General features: G+C 35.7%; 2 protein-coding genes across 3 annotated transcripts in view; one reads left to right on the forward strand and one right to left on the reverse strand.

The window, feature by feature from the left end:
- Positions 1 to 980: 980 nt before the first annotated feature.
- The window catches only part of LOC121419398 (pyruvate carboxylase, mitochondrial-like), a 52340-nt gene continuing 36727 nt past the window's right edge, over positions 981 to 16593 (reverse strand). For both annotated transcript variants that reach the window (XM_041613853.1, XM_041613852.1), the window contains 7 exons: positions 9490 to 9730; positions 7509 to 7758; positions 6717 to 6961; positions 4866 to 5045; positions 4231 to 4479; positions 3935 to 4078; positions 981 to 3191 (listed from right to left, as the gene is read on the reverse strand). In XM_041613853.1, coding sequence (XP_041469787.1) covers positions 2943 to 3191; positions 3935 to 4078; positions 4231 to 4479; positions 4866 to 5045; positions 6717 to 6961; positions 7509 to 7758; positions 9490 to 9730 — 1558 coding nt within the window. In that variant the 3' untranslated portion in view covers positions 981 to 2942. The remainder of the gene's footprint in view (positions 3192 to 3934; positions 4079 to 4230; positions 4480 to 4865; positions 5046 to 6716; positions 6962 to 7508; positions 7759 to 9489; positions 9731 to 16593) is intronic.
- Positions 12533 to 15558, forward strand: LOC121419400 (protein artichoke-like). Its single transcript, XM_041613854.1, has one exon. It carries the CDS (start codon positions 12547 to 12549, stop codon positions 15313 to 15315), a length of 2769 nt encoding a protein of 922 aa, XP_041469788.1. The 5' UTR covers positions 12533 to 12546; the 3' UTR covers positions 15316 to 15558.

Here is a 16593-nt window from a genome sequence, read left to right on the forward strand (position 1 = left end):
TAACAGGTCCTTTTTCGATAATGCTAGAACAGTTAATAAAAATTTCTGCTCACGCATGACGTTCGCAGTAACCATCTAGTTACATACAAATCTTGTTCAGGATCACACATAACATTGCCCAGGATATTACATTTTCAGGAAAAAACACATGAAAGTAAAAAAAAAAAATCGCTCGTGCTTCGCGCTCGCACTTTTTATAAGGCTTATTAGATTATTTCATGCTTATGTTTTTTTATAAGAATAAGACTAAGAAGTGACTGATAGGGGAAAATAATATATAGGTGAAGATTATTTCGGGCCCTGTCCCCTATTGGCGAAAGTTGGATCCGCCCTTGTAACACACACACCGGAAAAATGGTGCCCCCCCTGAAAAAGCAAGGACCCCCCAGTGCCCCCCCAGGAAAAAAATCCTAGCTACGCCACTGCCCCTCCCCCCAAAAAAAATAACAATTATTTTTCCAATCTAATGTTGAATACCCCCATCCTTTCTGCTTTAACGAGCTTTCTCTGCCTCAGCACCTTCTCTCTGGAATAATTTGCCGTCAAATTTAAGAATTATACAATCACTGGAGACCTTCAAATCCAAACTGAAATCTTATCTTTTCTAACAGTATTAATTATTGGCACTTTGACACTCATCCAAACTTTCTTATTCTTTCTTTTCTTGTGCGCCTCAGAATAGAATATTTCTAGATAGATGGCGCTATATAGATGCCTATTATTATTATTATGAATACAATGAATCACACATTATTTTTGACAAGCGAACCATCATGAAGAACTGGTTCATTTTGCTCTTACTTTTCCACTTACAGTATTATGGAAACATTGATACATCACATAATAAGTAATAAATATACATATATCTCCAACCTCTCAAAAGAAATGAGAGTACATTAGCCTTGGCATACATATAATCTGATTACAGTTACAACTACCAACAGATATATAAAATTTTGTTTGCTTTTTTTTTTGCTCCAATAACAGAGGCAATACCAAGCTTTTGCCGTATTCTTGCCATGTCACATTGTTATCAATGAATAACAGAGATTACATAATACATGCATACTGATTACTTCAATCAAATGAATATGATCACATTTCAAATTTCATGATCAAATATACCCTGGTATCAATTCACATTTTGTAAACAATAAACATCATACACTATTTCATCAAACTGCTAAATGTTCGGTATTGAGATGGGTGTAAAACTATGCATCATATCTGACATTGGGAATGAGACTAATATTCATGGGTATTATCACTGATTAAACTAATGATTCATGGATTCAAATGGAATGAACAGCACAATGGAAGAGATAATTGCACTGAAAATAATGCAAATCATGTCAGATAACACACTTAATGAATGGATGTTGATGATTCTCTGATAACCATTCATCTGTGGATAAACTCATCCTTATCCACCAACTTTGGACCAATAATTGTCCACAATCTTCCACTTAGAAAACCCATAAGATGATCCCCAACCAAAACCCAATGTATGTTGGTTTAGTTTGTCTAAATCTCTAATCTAGTGATCAGAGATTAGAGAGTGGAATCATACAATAATCATCAACAAATAATCAGCATCGAATCTCATGAGTTGTCGATTAGCATCAAATGCAAATGATCATCACGCTTCAACCAGTTTTTACCAATGACAACAACAATGGAAATGAAACAAACAAAAAAACCCATTTCACTTTACTGAATGACTATGACTGAGTTGATAATAAGTCAATTTGGAGTTGATCTTTGACTCTTTTGATGAAGTGCAAGATTTACTGTCCAGGTCAATGTAAGTGACAATGTGCATACTAAATATAACATTTCATGCGAATGAATTGTATCACTTCTTAATACAACCCCGGATCACACTGTATTAAACCATAAATATTGGACATACTATCAAATCCCATGGAAATAACAGCTTATATCTGGTTACTCTTCTACTTCATGTAGAGGGTATTCCCCAGAGACATTGTACAATAGCAAACAAGGTGAATATTGTCCTTTCTTGATCAAAATGACAGCTATAATTTGATCCTAGACACGGCAATCAATTTGCACAATATATATGACCGAGAAGCATTAATACATTTGTGAACAGACACTCAACTGCAATTAATTTGACATGAGTTAATGATGGCACTTAGCACAATTTGGCTGTGATGTCTCCTAGACATTCATAGTAACATGATTCTATTCCTTGAAGTATAACATCAGTAAATAATACCATTTCCATGCCTGTCATGATCCATGTGAGGATAGGTAACCTGTTGCCTGGAACCCCATGATCACTGTATAAAACAGGTGATAATTTAAGAATTCAGTGGTCAAGAGATTAACCTACAGAGATCTAATCATCCTTACAAACTCATGGGCCTGGTGTGTACAAGTTACCATTTTGGTAACTTTACCATCCAATGGTATCTTACTAGAAATCCTTGATTCTGATTGGCTGATGAGCATTGTTACCATGGTAGTTACCATTGGATGGTGAAGTTACCATTATGGTAACTTTACCATCCAATGGTAACTTGCATGGAATCCTTGATTTTGATTTGTTGTTGATCAGCATTATCGTGGTAGTTACCATTGCATGGCAAAGTTACTAAAATAGTAACTTTTATGCAACAGGGCCTAGGGCTCCATAACAAAGGTTTGTTATTGATTTAAAATATGTATAGAACACTCCTTATTGGTTCCTGATCAGAAATAATGCACATGTAGCAATGATTTTAACTGGTTATTGTCTGATATCAAATTGATTGCAAACCATTGCGTAACAGAGCGCAGAATACAGCCTTGAAATCTGGTCAAGTACTTCCTGTAATATCCGATAAATTCCAGTTCTTATCTCAATGTTCATATTGAATTCACCATCACCATCCCACTCACCGGGGAGTTCTGAAGAAAACAGTCACAACTCATCATTACTCAATGTCCACCAGGAGGTCATCTCCATCCACAGGTGTTCCTTTCTTGACCGATATAGATTTGACCACTCCTGACATGGGTGCACTGACAACCATCTCCATCTTCATAGCACTGAGGACAATCAATGGTGCACCCTTCTCTACCTTATCACCGGTCTGAACCCGGACATCAATCACCTCACCTGGCATGGGGGCACCTACCGATCCCTTCACTGACTTCACAGCCTTAGGATGGATGTGTAATTCCTGGGTACAAGAAGATAAGGTACAATTACCTAAGATCACAAAACATATCAATGCACGAATACCTGTACATACGCCCTACGCTTATAACTAAATAAAAAAAAAATTGATTAAAAACAGCAAAAGTGCATTTTGGAATGTCATAGAAAAGGAAGCCACTCCGTGGTGTGAATTATTCTCTTCGGCTTCACTATTTGTTATACAATAAATTTTAACACCACAGAATATAATCTAGGCAAGAAAATATCTGCCTTTGTCTACTACAGAGCATAAGTCCAATAAGGCAGGAGAATTCTTATCAGATATTTTCATCTCTATATGCAAAATGGCCGATGCCAATGAGTGAATTCACTTTAACACCATTTAGCACATATAGCTTACATTCTCAATGTTGTTTCTTGCTACATCCCTTCTTTAAAATATTTGATAATCCCTTTGAAGTGTATTTTGAATGGCATAATTTTTGTACTCATATCACAGACATCAAACACATCAATAGCATGTAACACTAAATTATAATATTTCTACTAAGGGCAAGTCCACATCAACAAAGTGAGACATCATCAGCTGCATTATTTTCAAATTGACCAGGATGCCCATAAAACTACCTATGAAATTATTCGTAACTTTAAAATGCCACAAATTTTGTATTTTACTTCCAATTTTGATGAAATATTATTTGATTGTCCTCTATCTGTTCAAACCAACTCATTGGGTTCGACTTGGCCTATAAGCATTGTAATTACCTTCATGGCAGCATTATCTTTGATGAGAACTGATCTGAGTTGACCGTTGAGTTCAAAGAAGACTTCCCTCTCTCCAGTCTTCTTGTTAAGATCACCCATAGCTAGGAGGGTAATGTGAAGTGTCTTGCCTTTCTCAATCTCTACCTATACAATCAAATAAAGAAAACAGCAATATTAGATATCTTGAACAAGCGGAAAGGGTCTGACAGTCTAATCTGCAAGAGAGAAAGAAAACCTATTTATTTGATCTCGCCTGTACTATGCAATTCAATTTCATGTAATTCACTCAAACTTACATTGAATTCCTCTGCGATGTTCGGACCAACCAAGAATATCTTGGTATCAAGCGTGTTCACTGGTCCAAAATCTTTCTTGAAGTTGGCAAAATCTTCAAAGACTTTAGGATAGAGGGCAGAACTAACGACATCACTATCTCGTATCCATTTCCCATGCTGAGCAATGAGTTCTGCCTTCAGAGCATCAAAGTCAAGAGGTGGAAGAGATTCTCCTGGTCTCCCATCTACAGTAGCAAGTCCCTTTGTTACCTTGGAAAACAAATTAAAGAAAACAAAAATTAAATCCCACCATCAATTGGCTATTTCAGTGCATTTAAAGATACAAAATGTTAATACTAAAACTCCTAGGTTATCAGAAATGCTAAATAGCAAATATATGCCTTTTGCCCTGAATCTTTGACAAAACAACTATTTTGGTTTACCAACAATGGTCTTCAATATCATTATTGTCATTCGATGGGCATTTAACTTTATACTTTAAACTTTTCTTGAATTCTCTAAATGTCGCTGAGTGAAAACAATGAAACAAAGGAAATTTTGTAACAAATAATTGTGATAACAATTGACATATTTACATTATCTTTGTATTGAACCCCCCCCAAAAAAATCCTAATATCAATTGGAATGATATCTACCTTAGACCTCAGAGGTTCAGGGAAACCCCCATATGGTTGTCCAATATGACCCTGTAAGAACTCCACAACAGACTTAGGAAAGGAGAGTTCATCAGCCTTCTCTTCTACCTGTTCTGGAGTGAGTTTATTCTGTACCATGAACTGAGCAAGGTCTCCTACTACCTTAGATGATGGTGTTACCTGAAGAAAATACAATGGAGGAAAAATTGTTATAAAATTTCTACATGAACAAAAATCTCAACTTTGAACACAGGAATAAGACTGCGGTATATCATGTATAAAAAAATAAAGTTCTCATCTTAAGTATGAACTTAAAGAAGAATGAAACCTTTGGAACAAGATAGCTTGTGTGAAAACAGAAAAATCAAAGAAACAGATCAACGAAAGTTTGAGAAAAATTGGACAAATAATGAGAAAGTTATGAGCATTTGAATGTAACGATCACTCATGCTATGGAGATCCTCAAATTGGCAATGCAACAAAGATGTGTGATGTCACTTGTGAACAACTCTCCCCATTACTTTAGTATATATTTCACTTAAATTGCCTCTTTTATCATGTCTATCAGCAGATCATGTGTTATTTCTGTAGAAGGGCATGTAATACAGATTATTAAAGAATACATCATAGATAAAGAGTTGTATCACAAGAAAAAACAGAAAGAGACATTTTGAGGGTATTTTATGGTCCATCAAAGGGAAAGTTGTTCACATGTGACATCACACATCCTTGTTGCCTTGCCAATGTGAGGATATCCGTAGCATCAGTGATTGCAATATTAAAATGCTCATAACTTTCTCATTATTTTTATTCGATTTTTCTCAAACTTTCTTTGTTCTTATTTTTTTATTTTTCTGTTTCAACACAAGCCTACTTATTCCAAAGGTCTCATTCCCCTTTAAGATTTATAGCATTGAAGTTGATTTCTATTGATGAATTTACTTTCTCAGCAAAGTCACAGCAGGAAGTAAAGTATGAATGAAAGTGGAGAATTTTACCCAAACGAAGATGTTCAGTCTACTATTTTTTTTTCTGTTTCGACACAAGCCTACTTATTCCAAAGGTCTCATTCCCCTTTAAGATTTATAGCATTGAAGTTGATTTCTATTGATGAATTTACTTTCTCAGCAAAGTCACAGCAGGAAGTAAAGTATGAATGAAAGTGGAGAATTTTACCCAAACGAAGATGTTCAGTCTACTATTTTTTTTTCTGTTTCGACACAAGCCTACTTATTCCAAAGGTCTCATTCCCCTTTAAGATTTATAGCATTGAAGTTGATTTCTATTGATGAATTTACTTTCTCAGCAAAGTCACAGCAGGAAGTAAAGTATGAATGAAAGTGGAGAATTTTACCCAAACGAAGATGTTCTGTCTCAAAGTCAATCCAATCATGTTTTCCTTGTCACCCAATGACATTGAGATTTACCTGTAGACTGTTTGCTACTATAAAGGCCTTCTTGACTTCATCAAACTGACGACCTAGACAAATCAAACCTCTTATGAACACAATCTAAGATAGACCTACTGACCTTGATAAGATCTCTAAGTAGTTGATTGCCTTGAACACCTTCTTGACTTCATCAATCTGGCTACCTAGATTGCTGACATGACATTTGCTCCGGACTTAATGACTTCTAAGATGTAGAGCTAGGTTTAGGGTTTCAATAGGGTTTATTTTAGATTTAGGGTAGGGTATAGTGTTAAACCCAGGGTTGAAGTTGGTCATTTGATTAGTGTGTGAAACCTAGACAAGAGCAATTGTCGCTGCAGCAAATGTCATTGAACAACCTAGACAAAGGTTTCAAATGAACTAAGCTCTTACAAATACAAGCTAATGTAGACCAACTGACCTTGATAAGATCGCCAAGTAGTTGATTGGCTTGAACATAGGCCTTCTTGACTTCATCAAACTGGCTACCTAGACCAAGACTGAATGCCTGGAACTGAAGATTTGTATACTGTCCTCCTGGGATCTCATTACGATAGATATCAGCGTTTCCACTCTTCATAGTAACTGTGCATTCAAAAGGAGCATAGAGCTGACGTGCCACTTCCCAATATGAACTGTATTTGAAGACTTCCTCCAGTGCAACACCTATTACATAATATCAAATAACAAGAAATAAAAATGCATAAATTTATATGTGATCCAGATAAGAATTCATTATCAAACATAATTATTCCAAAAGGTTATAAATTGTGATATTTAAATCCCCTCTAGAACTCTTCCCCCTAATAAATAAATTTAGTTATTGATTACAAGAGTGGTTTGGCCTTAGTAAAAAAATGTGTTCCATCACTGCAAATACCAAGGATAAAAATTTCAAGGTAATTTCACTGAGAAATGAGGGAAATCTTTTGCTATTACATGCCGTAGAATGGTAACTCAAGTAAGCATGAAATAGATATCGAATATCGATATCATCAACATATCCCCCCCCCAAAAAAAGCCCAAATAACAGTTCACATCAAATTTGTGAACAGTCTAAAAGATTGGGGGTATTTGGCATCTCTACCATTCTTAAAATGCCTCTCTATATCAAACATCATCGGTCTCTTGTATCTAGAAATGGCATAAGATGATAATTCAATGACACTGACTTGGAAGAACCACTGTGCAAGACAGATAATGTTAAACTGACCTGTATCCATGCCAGTGTTTTCAAGAGCTGCAACAACAGCTCCCATACTAGGTTGTGATGTCATCCCTGATAGAGAGTCTACTGCTACATCTACAACATCTGCTCCTGCTTCAGCAGCGGCTAACATAGCAGCAACACCCGCACCAGAGGTATCATGTGTATGGATGTGTAGTGGCATGTCAGGGAATCTATCTCGTAGCTCAGAGACTAGGATGGTTGCAGCCTTGGGCTTCAGAAGACCAGCCATATCCTAACAAATTAAAATTGAAATTAAACATTTCTGGATAGAATCTACTTCTGTCTACGATATGGAAGGCACTTTCAGATGTGTTTTCAATAAAAGCAATATCAAACTACAAATAATACAACTGGACAGGGTATGGCAACAACGCACTGCATCGGACAGATATTTTTGCATCAGATCGTATTCAAACCCTGTTTTGAAGATAAATTTGCATTGAGAAAATTATATCAGATATCGACTACGCAATTTAGGGAGATGAATTTTTGCACCTCTGGCCATCAAGAACTGGAAATTACTGAATCTGCACTGGATGCAGAGTCGGAAACCATTTCTTCCGATCCTTTACGAAGATCTCGAAGCCGAGACCCTCCGAAAGTTGACGAAGATGGTAGAGTTTCTCAATCGACCGGTGGAACCCGAAAAGATCGGCTGCGCAACTCAAGATCGCCCATACTCCTTTTCAACTAGCCCCTCCCTTGGCAAAGATGGCAGAAAGATGCACATTTGTTTCACTGAGGAAATGCATCAGAAAATTGATCAGAAAAGTATACAACTTGTCAACAGACTCTTAAAATTTCACAGGAAAGTTTTACCCACGGAATACATGAAGAAAACCGATATATTCTAAACGCTATCAGGGTTATGTTGTTTTCAAGTTAAGTCTGCAAGATTTGATCTTGTAGTCAGATGAATCTTTCAGACCTTGGGGATGATTCACAAAGAACAAAGTCAGGTTTTGTTTAAACTCTGGTTTAAAGTTGTTATTTAACTATGGATAGGCAATAGTGGCATACACCTCTCACAGTAGAATTTCAATGTATTAGCTTATTTCTCTTTCAAATCACTCTTAACCCTAATTCTCCAGGGGGGGGGGCATAATGGCCCTCCCTTGACAATTTTTGCGATATATCTGCTGCGAAAATTTTTCTGATCTTGCTGCTCACTGACTTTTTACTTTCAAGTCTCGCGCAAATTTTTAGACCAAATTTGTGATGCCCGGGTACACGGTTACCACATTACGCAACATTATGTAAGTGCATGTCAGACCCCAAATTGCTCATAAACGTGATTTCATGTACAAATCCAATGCAAATTGTGTATTACCCAAAATTCATAAATGTATCATTATTTCTACTTTTACTGATTAAACTTAATCAATTTTGCCTTGTTCATGATCAGAATTAAGTCCGGAACGATTTCCATAGAAAAAAACAATAAAAAACAAAAAGTAAAAAAAAGAAATTTAAAAAACAATACATAAGAAATTGGTCTTGGTACCAGAATATATTTCATTCACAATTGTTAGGAATGATATAAAGAATATATTCACCCAAAAAGCATTATAGGAGCTTTATTTAGTGAATCAGAGCAAAAAGTATGATTTCATGAATAAATAAGCATAATTAATTTATATAGAATAAAATTCAATGAAATCTACCAGTGCAACTGCATTGATTACATCATTCTCTACCATCATGCAAATTTTTGTTGTGATCGCGCAATCCACGGCTGAGATCTTAAGGGTCCTTAAATAACTAAAGTACCTAGGACTTCTTTAAAAAAAATGGTGGGATATTTGGTCTCATCAACAAACATATTGTTTTAATATTAGAATTATAGGCCCTATCTAAAAAATTAAATGTTCAACACCTTGAGACCCACAAGTCAAAAATAGAAAATTAATTTTGAGAACCACTTCCCTTATGGTGAAGATGATTGTATTAATATAACATTCACCTTTATACATAGGATATGAGTACCAGCTTTAACAAGCTCTGTTGCTAGGTCAGTATAATAGTCCAAGGTGTATTTGGTCCTAGATGGATCAGATACATCTCCGCTGTATGAGATAGCAGCTTCCACTACACCACCCGAAGCTCCTGCAGCTTCCATACCAAGGATCAGATTTGGTAGGTAGTTAAGACAGTCAAAGACACGGAAGATATCCATTCCACTCTTATGGGCAAGGTCACAGAACCTGATAAAAAACATAAGAAACACAGTTAGTGTAAAGTCCTTTGATTAGGTAGTAGAGATGGTCTTTCAAATGAAAAATCTATTCCACTCATATGAGCAAGGTCATAGAATCTAATAGGAAAGTATCAAGTCTCATGGATCAGGGAAGCGTTCAAGAAAGAAGTTATCTGACGTTTTATCTGACAAGTCCCATTTTATCCGACAGTTACCATAGTAACACTGCTTCTTATCCAATCAACATCAAGGAAAGTTATCAGATTTGAGAACTTATCAGACAAAAATCTTGATCTCAATCTCAAGGATCAGGTGGTTAAGACACTCAAAGACACAGAAGATATCCATTCCACTCTTTTAAGTAAGGTCACAGAACCTGATAAAAGACATTAAAACCCATTGAGTATCAAATTTTTCAGGGATCGAGTTTTCAATTAGTAAATGACACAAGAGATATCAGTTCAAAATTATGAACACCAATTTTTACAAGTAAACACCAAAACCCTGTGAGTATCAAGTCTTTCACCAATCTGGTAGTTAAAATATTGAAAGACATGTATCCATTCCACACTTTTCAGCATAAATGCAGAAACATAACAGAATAAAACCAAATCAGTATTAATCATTTCATTTATTAGGTAGTTAAAATGGGCAAATACACAGAAATATCTATTCTCTTTTCTGAGCTGGGTCAATATAAACAATATTATCCTCCATAATTTTGTTTTCACAACAGTACAGGATCAAATTCTTTTTAAGCTTAAATATGTCACTTACAGGTTCTATATGAATAAGGGGTTGTAACCATATCATGATAGATGAAGTACATTTACCCCTTATCAAACTGAGGGGGGGGGGTCAATTTGACCCCCCATGACAAATTTCATTACTGTTCTGTCGCGCAAAGTTTTTTGATCTCGCCGCTCACTGACTTTTTACTTTCAAGTCTTGCGCATCTTTTGAGACTAAAATTGCGATGCCCGGGGACGCAGTTCTGAAATTACACAACATTTTTTAAGTGCATGTCAGACCCGAAATTGCTCAACACCGTGATTCAATGCAAATTCTGTTTTTTAACCAAAAATCATAGATGTATGATTATTTTTATTTTTGTTGGTTTAAATGAAATGAAATTGATTTTTTAATGCTATTTATAATCGCAGAAGGGTCCCCAACAAAGTTCATTGGAAAAAACAATAAAAAACAAAGGTTTCAAAAAACAAAGAAATACATAAGAACTTTAAAAACAATACATAAGAAATTAATTATAATTTTGAAATTTTTTGTAGATATTTGTTAGAAATGTAATAATTGATGCTCCCACCAAAAATTAGCAATCTACTACCTATATGAATTGAGTTAAAGGCAAAAACATACAAAAAACAACAACAAAATTTAGGGCAAATTTCATACGCTTATTTGCATAATCAATTAAAAATATAAAGAATTTTTTTTTTATTTTACCATACAGTCTTGCATGGGCATATTTTCGCGGCGATCGCGCAATCAGAGGCCGAGATCTATATAGTGTATACACTGGTCTGAAATAGCCCAGTTAAGAAAGGGTTAATGGGGAAAAATGTAGAAAACTGATTGTATCACTATTATTTGGAATCAGAAATCATTCTTCAAACTTTGAAAAGTGATATTTTGGCTTTGCTCAATTGTGCAAGATTCAGAAGAGCATTCAAATTTTCATAGAAAATTACCTAATCAGTGTAAATAATCTCCTGCCAATTGGTATTCATCAAACTTATTTCGAAAGAAAATGCTTGTATAAAGTATGCACCAAGATTGAAGTTGGTCTGGCAATCCATTGCTTTGTTTACCTTGAGAAAAAGCAATTTGTCTTGTTGATAGACCTCTGATCTTTGATCCTGTGACCCCCATATCTGACTAATTCAAGGTCACTCTCATATACAATCATGAGCAAATACAAGAATTGACAGTTATTTTTCAGGTATAATGAACACTGACAACCATATCCTGTTCATTCCTAAGCAAGTATATCTGATTTTGGAAGTTGTCAGTTCTTTAACGGTTTTGAAATTATCCTGATGAAATAAAATGAGGATGATGGACAGAGAGAAGAGCAAATAATAAATCCCCCCCCCCGGCAATCGCCTATGAACGGTGGAGGCAAACATTCTAGCTTCCCTCTCCCCATCCTCCATAATCACAAGCACCAATAAAGAAATTAAGTATTGAAACTTAGCACTCAACACAAAGAGTGAATAAAAGATAAATGAGTTATTAAAACTTGAAACCTGGACTTGGGTGATACCCCAGCCTTTAATTGCAATAAATGATTTCATTAATCAGTGGGTTATTCATAAAAGAGGCACTCCACATCACATGTTAATGAGTTATGAGGTGATATCAGTTTCTTTCTTTGCGAATGATGACGAAATAGACCCTAGCTTTAAGATCCTGTCAAAGACCTTAGCGTTATCTGCAGTTACAAGATGACAAAAATTATAAACGGAAATCTAAATTTATATTTAAATGGGATCCTATGACATGCTGATGGAATACAACTGTCATATGCTTGCAAACCACTGAGCAGATGGCTCTGAATCTCTGCTCAATCTTAATTCTACCGTCTAGTTGTATCCCATTGATTGTAACAGACTCATACTCAGACTAAGATTAGTACGGATGTCCTACATAACTGAAAACATTCTGAAAATACCGACTGGTTTCAACCCCTTTCTATCTTTTTGAATTCATCAAAGGATTTTAGCAATCATTGATGTGATACCTGAACCTTGGACTATGGCGATCAGCATGCTACACATTGTAATTTGCCTCCATCTTATACTGATGACCAGTGGACAAGATCTGAAGCATCTACATTTATCTCAATCAGAGTCTGCAGCAACAGATTTGACATCTTATAGCAACTCTGCAGGATGCCGTTTCAGGAACTCAAGTCATGGTCTTGTTGTCAACTGTGCTCATCTAGGATTGAGTGATGTTCCAAAGGATTTGACAGAAGAAGTGTCTGTTCTTGACATGTCCTTTAATAATCTGACAGTTTTCTGGAACGATTCCTTACAGCATGTGCCTCATCTTGTTACTCTCAATGTGATAAGGAATCCACTGTACTTGATTGAGAGTATGGCACTATGGCCACTGACAGAGCTACAGAATCTCATATTGTCCTATGGAAACTTAAAGACCTTGTCTCCCCTTCTCTTTGTAAAAAATAATCATCTTACAAAAGTGCGTCTGAATAATAATAAACTCATCATTGTTCCATGTGATGCACTTGCAGTTCTACCAAGACTTAGAGGGGTAGAGATACAACATAACAGAATACAAAAGCTCAACTTTGATACCTGCTCCAAATGGCCTACCCTGTCTAAAATTGATGTTTCCTATAATGAGGTGGTTGAACTTCAGCAGGAGGACTTTCTACCCTTACAAAACAAGACTTTATCATACTTGTTCCTGAGTAACAATAAGATAAAACGGTTACCAGCGAGAGTCTTTTGTCATTTGAAATCAGTGCTAACTATGAGAATTGAATCAAATTTCTTCAGCTCATTTGATATTCAACCGTTTTCAGGTATGGACTTTATTGACAAACTTTCAGTAAGAGCTGGTAAGATCAGGCAGCTTCTACCACCTGATGATCAAACATATGAACACTATCCATCAATCTTAAATCTTGACATGTCATCAAACTTTATAAGCAATGTTCCTCCAGCTTCATTTTGGGGATTTTCCAAGCTTAAAGTTCTTCACTTGAGTAGAAACAGAATCTCAAGCATAACGAGAGAGTCTTTCTGTCATCTGCAATCACTACTGGAACTTGACATATCATTTAATAGAATAGCATCTTTGCCACAAAAAACCTTTGCTTGCATGCCCGGTTTGAAAAAATTAAACATGTCAAATAATCTTTTACAGGCCATCTTTCCAGACTCCTTTAATGACATGCCATCAATCCAGGAGGTATACCTGACGCATAACTCAATTAAAGATCTTAATAGTAAAAGACAACCATGGAATCTTGAAACTCTCCATTCACTTGATATATCCTCTAATGTTATCACTACCATTGGCAACGAAATATTCATCGGCCTTATAAATCTAAAGGAATTAAACTTATCTCACAATCAGATCGCAGTGTATTTTAGCACTACTGCATTTAAAGATCTTGCGAAGTTAGAAAGACTATATCTCAAATATGAAAAGTCAACGTTCTTAGCGGGAACTTTCACAAATCTGAATTCATTGCTTGTTTTAGATTTGTCAAATACTCCTATTAAAGTATCAGAAAATTCAATTGAGCAATTCAGAAACTTGACACAACTACAGGAACTTCAGATGGAGACTGCACAAATGAAAGACATTGACTTATATGATAATAGAAAAAATCAGTCGTTATTTGCTGGGCTTTGCTCTTTACGATTACTGAGGCTTACGAACAATCATCTTCAAAACCTAGAAAGCAGGGTTTTCCAGAACTTATCTAAACTTCACTTTCTTGATATGTCCAACTCCAAAATAATCGTGTTAAGCTCTGGAATATTTGAATCTCTCTCCTCCCTCCAAACATTATTCCTTGGGGGTAACCAACTACAGAAGATTCCTGAAGACATGTTCAATAGTCTTTATCATCTAACTGTGATTAGTATCCGTGATAACAACCTCCAAGACCTGGATACAAATAGTTTTGCCCAGAACCCTAGACTAAATGATCTCCATCTAGCTGGAAATCAAATCACCAACATCAAACCAGAAACTGTATTTCCAATGAATACTTCTTTCAATCTGGATCTTTCTAGGAATCCCATTATATGTTCTTGCTCTTTGCAATGGTTCAGGAGGTGGCTGGAATCCAACAATATTGAGCTCAAACATGCAAATCAAACAAAGTGCTCTGAGACATCTTTAAATGGTCTTGCTGGTCAGCCAATCTTGTCATTTCATCCAGAAGACCACTGTGGTATCAACATTGTTCCCATTGTGGTCCTCTCTTTCTCAGGTGTTCTAATTGGTATGATTGTTGTTCTTGCCTACACTAAACGATGGTGGTTAAATCATAAATTCTTCCTCCTCAAACTCGCCGTCGTGGGATACAATGAAATGGCAGAAGAATTTAACGATGTTAACTACTATCACCATCTGAACATCATGTTCCAGGAATCTGAGCAGGAATGGGTTGATCAGGTTATGAAACCTGGCCTAGAAGAGAGGATGCCACACCTACAGAACATAATCTTTGGAGATGTAGACCTTCACCTAGGTATGTACTACATTAATGCAATCTTTGATGCTCTTGACAATAGCTTCAAGACAGTCTTGTTGCTAAGCAATGAGTCAATCAACGATGCCTGGACTATGACAAAGCTCCGCATGGCCCTAGAGCATATCAACGATACAGGACTTGACAAGATCATCCTGATCTTCGTTGAGGACATCGAAGATGAGAACATGCCATATCTTGTCAGGTTGTTCTTGAGCAGGAACAAACCTTACATGTTGTGGACGGATGATGAAGATGGTCAGGAATTATTTTGGGCTCAGTTTGGAAAGAGCATGAGGGCGAATAAGGCTATCAACAATGCCATCCCTTTCTGAATGATGGTTATAACATGTATGATTGCAATTAAGCCATTGATTTCTCAATTCTGTGTGTTTCAAAGGTTTTGTACATTGACCACCTGGTTGCAAGAGGCAATGACTCAACAAACACCAGAACACAAACTTTCTTTCAAAATTTGAGAGTGGCAACGGAAAGAGAAACCAATATCTTGCAGTCAATTTCAAACAATTAAATGCTTTTCATTTTGTATTTTGAACACACTAGGACAAGCACATCCAATGTATATACACAAAGCTTGATATAGTGGATCAGCACTTACATATGAGTTCACAATGCAAACAATTCCTAAGATTATAACAAAAACATAATTCTTACGAAACAAAATTGTGAATTTAGAATTGCCAGAAATTAAAGCAGTTCTTTTAAGGGTCTAATCAAAACTTGTAAGCAACATTTTAAATGTAGTTCCACAATTTTTGCTGAAAATTAATATTTCACTTCTTTCCATGACAGACGCACGTCTATCGTCCATATTTCATTATTTGAAAGCATTTTTATCAACCAGGAAAATGAGGAATACTCTCTTCTTTCGAGTCTTTGAAATAGGTTCATTGAAATTGCAGTAGATGTTAAACTATCAACATCCTGATGAACATGAGACACATGCTTACAACATGCCAAAGCCAACAGATGATTGTAATTTTTCAATTAAAATTGCCAGAGTATAAACCTGTCCCATGTGTGTACATTGATGAATCAACTGAAATTTGAAGAAATTGATCTTTCAGTCAAGAAAGAAGGAATTCTTAATCATTACCAAATAAAATTACTTCCATAAAGATTTGGAAAATTGAGAGGACTTTCAATGAAAAAAAAAAAATATGTGTAAATATAATTTTCAGCGAATTCTTAGCAAGTTTTTGATAGTTTGGATAAGTTTTTTTGAAAAGCGTTATGAAAGCTGGTGGTATGTGAAATAATCACATGAAATTAATGTGAATGATAAGCTGGAGCCAATGTGATTTGAAAAGAGCTCATTATGATGTTATCAATCCCAGGTATAGATTTGGCGAACCCAGTAAAATGCATGCCACAATTGACCTTTATCTATTCTAAAACTGCACTTAACAGCTGCACAGAAACATAGGCTTCAATCTGTTTTCCCTAGAAAGAATATAAAAGGGTTCAATCCACAAATCTAGTAATATTGTAGCATATACCGGATTGGAGTTTTGAGAATAGAAATTAGAGAATAGAGATCAAGATGTTTAGAAAGATGGTTTAAGACTATCTGCAGTGTTTAATAATGTCAA

This window comes from Lytechinus variegatus, chromosome 7 (assembly GCF_018143015.1).
Source record: "Lytechinus variegatus isolate NC3 chromosome 7, Lvar_3.0, whole genome shotgun sequence".
In the NCBI taxonomy this organism is placed as follows: domain Eukaryota; kingdom Metazoa; phylum Echinodermata; class Echinoidea; order Temnopleuroida; family Toxopneustidae; genus Lytechinus; species Lytechinus variegatus.